The sequence below is a fragment of the Echinops telfairi genome, unplaced genomic scaffold (assembly GCF_000313985.2).
Source record: "Echinops telfairi isolate 266 unplaced genomic scaffold, ASM31398v2 ScPeMD7_655;HRSCAF=1070, whole genome shotgun sequence".
NCBI classification, from domain to species: Eukaryota; Metazoa; Chordata; class Mammalia; order Afrosoricida; family Tenrecidae; genus Echinops; species Echinops telfairi.
Window position 1 is genome coordinate 33505303 of NW_022104553.1, and position 1318 is coordinate 33506620.

Genomic DNA, 1318 nt, shown 5'->3' on the forward strand with positions numbered 1-1318 from the left:
TAAGTCTGATATTAGCCCATATGTCTGATACTAATCTGTAAAGTCTTCTTCAAACTCAAGAAGCACATGCAATGGTGCCAAATGCAGGAAGATCACAGGCCAGTGGTTGGAAGTCTTGTGGAGCCAGTGGCATTGTAAGCATCTCAGCGCTGGCAGGGGTCTCCAGGTGACTCCTCCAGTTCTCTGGGCTGCATCAGGGTAGGTCCAGGTAGCTTCCCCTTGGGGATGTCTCACAGAGAGCCTCCTGCCTCCAAGGAGGAAATCCAAGAATTCCCAGAATCCTTAGGAGAAGGCCATGCCCACACAGAGGCCTCATTGGCTATATCCTGATTGACAGCCTAGACTCCACCCCTATCCCCCCAATCCTCAAATTGACACCAGATTAGGTAACTACCACAAGGGGTGTGGAGAGACTTGCCACAGACAGAGAGCATGGGGACATGGATGATGGCAGACGCAGTTAGGTTAAAATCTAACACCTTATCACTTGATGTCCCTTTTGATCCATTTTTAAGTTCTCGTTGTTTTTTTTTAAGATTTTCTGCTTTTCAACTGAGGTTTCTCTCCATTTTATTTTGTTATTGTTGTTAGCTCTGTGTGTGTGTGTGTGTGTGTGTGTGTGTGTGTGTGTGTGTGTGTGTTCTCCGGTATATGAAGCCCAGGGTGGGTGAATCTAGAGACAGTGACCGCCGTCTAGTTTCTGACTGCCGTCTGGTTTCTTAGGGGTATGGAAAGGGAAGTTGGGGAAATGGGAAGTTAATACAAGGATGACAAGAAAGAAGAAAATGTTCTAAAATTGATTGTGGTCATGATTGTACAACCCCAAAGAAAGAGAGGGGAAATAAAGACAGTGGGGCTTTCTACTGCAGTAAAAATTACAGCCTCAGACCCTCAGTTCAGCTTATTTTAAAAAGGGTGGGGGTGGGTGGGGAGGAGGCCCGTGGGGAAGAGGCGGGAGAGCGACCCCTTGAGTTTCCATCCCGGTTAACACCCAGCCTGATGAGACCGCTGCTCCCCGCGCAGCAGCACCGTCTGTGACGTCACACGACGCTGTGGCGTCACAACCCGGAGCTCCAGGCTCGCCCAGTGCCCGGCATCTCAGTAACATCACTGCGGGTCCGGGACGACTGGGCCATGCGACCTTAGGAGACCATGTCGAAGCGCGACATCGTCTTCACCAATGTTACCGTTGTCCAGCTACTGCGACAGCCATGCCCAGGTGAGGGAGGCGGCGGAGAGGGCCCAACAAGAGAAAGCACAGTCAGGGGCACTTGGTTGCAGCCCGGTGTCCCGGAGCCGGTGTGTGCGAGAGGCAGCG

The 1318-nt window shown here is 51.6% G+C and overlaps 1 protein-coding gene across 1 annotated transcript in view; it reads left to right on the forward strand.

Moving 5' to 3' along the window:
• Nucleotides 1-1152: 1152 nt before the first annotated feature.
• Nucleotides 1153-1318, forward strand: part of GAPDHS (glyceraldehyde-3-phosphate dehydrogenase, spermatogenic) — a 12586-nt gene continuing 12420 nt past the window's right edge. Inside the window, exon 1 of the mRNA XM_004715789.2 lies at nt 1153-1219. Within this exon, the coding sequence (XP_004715846.1) occupies nt 1153-1219 (67 nt within the window). The remainder of the gene's footprint in view (nt 1220-1318) is intronic.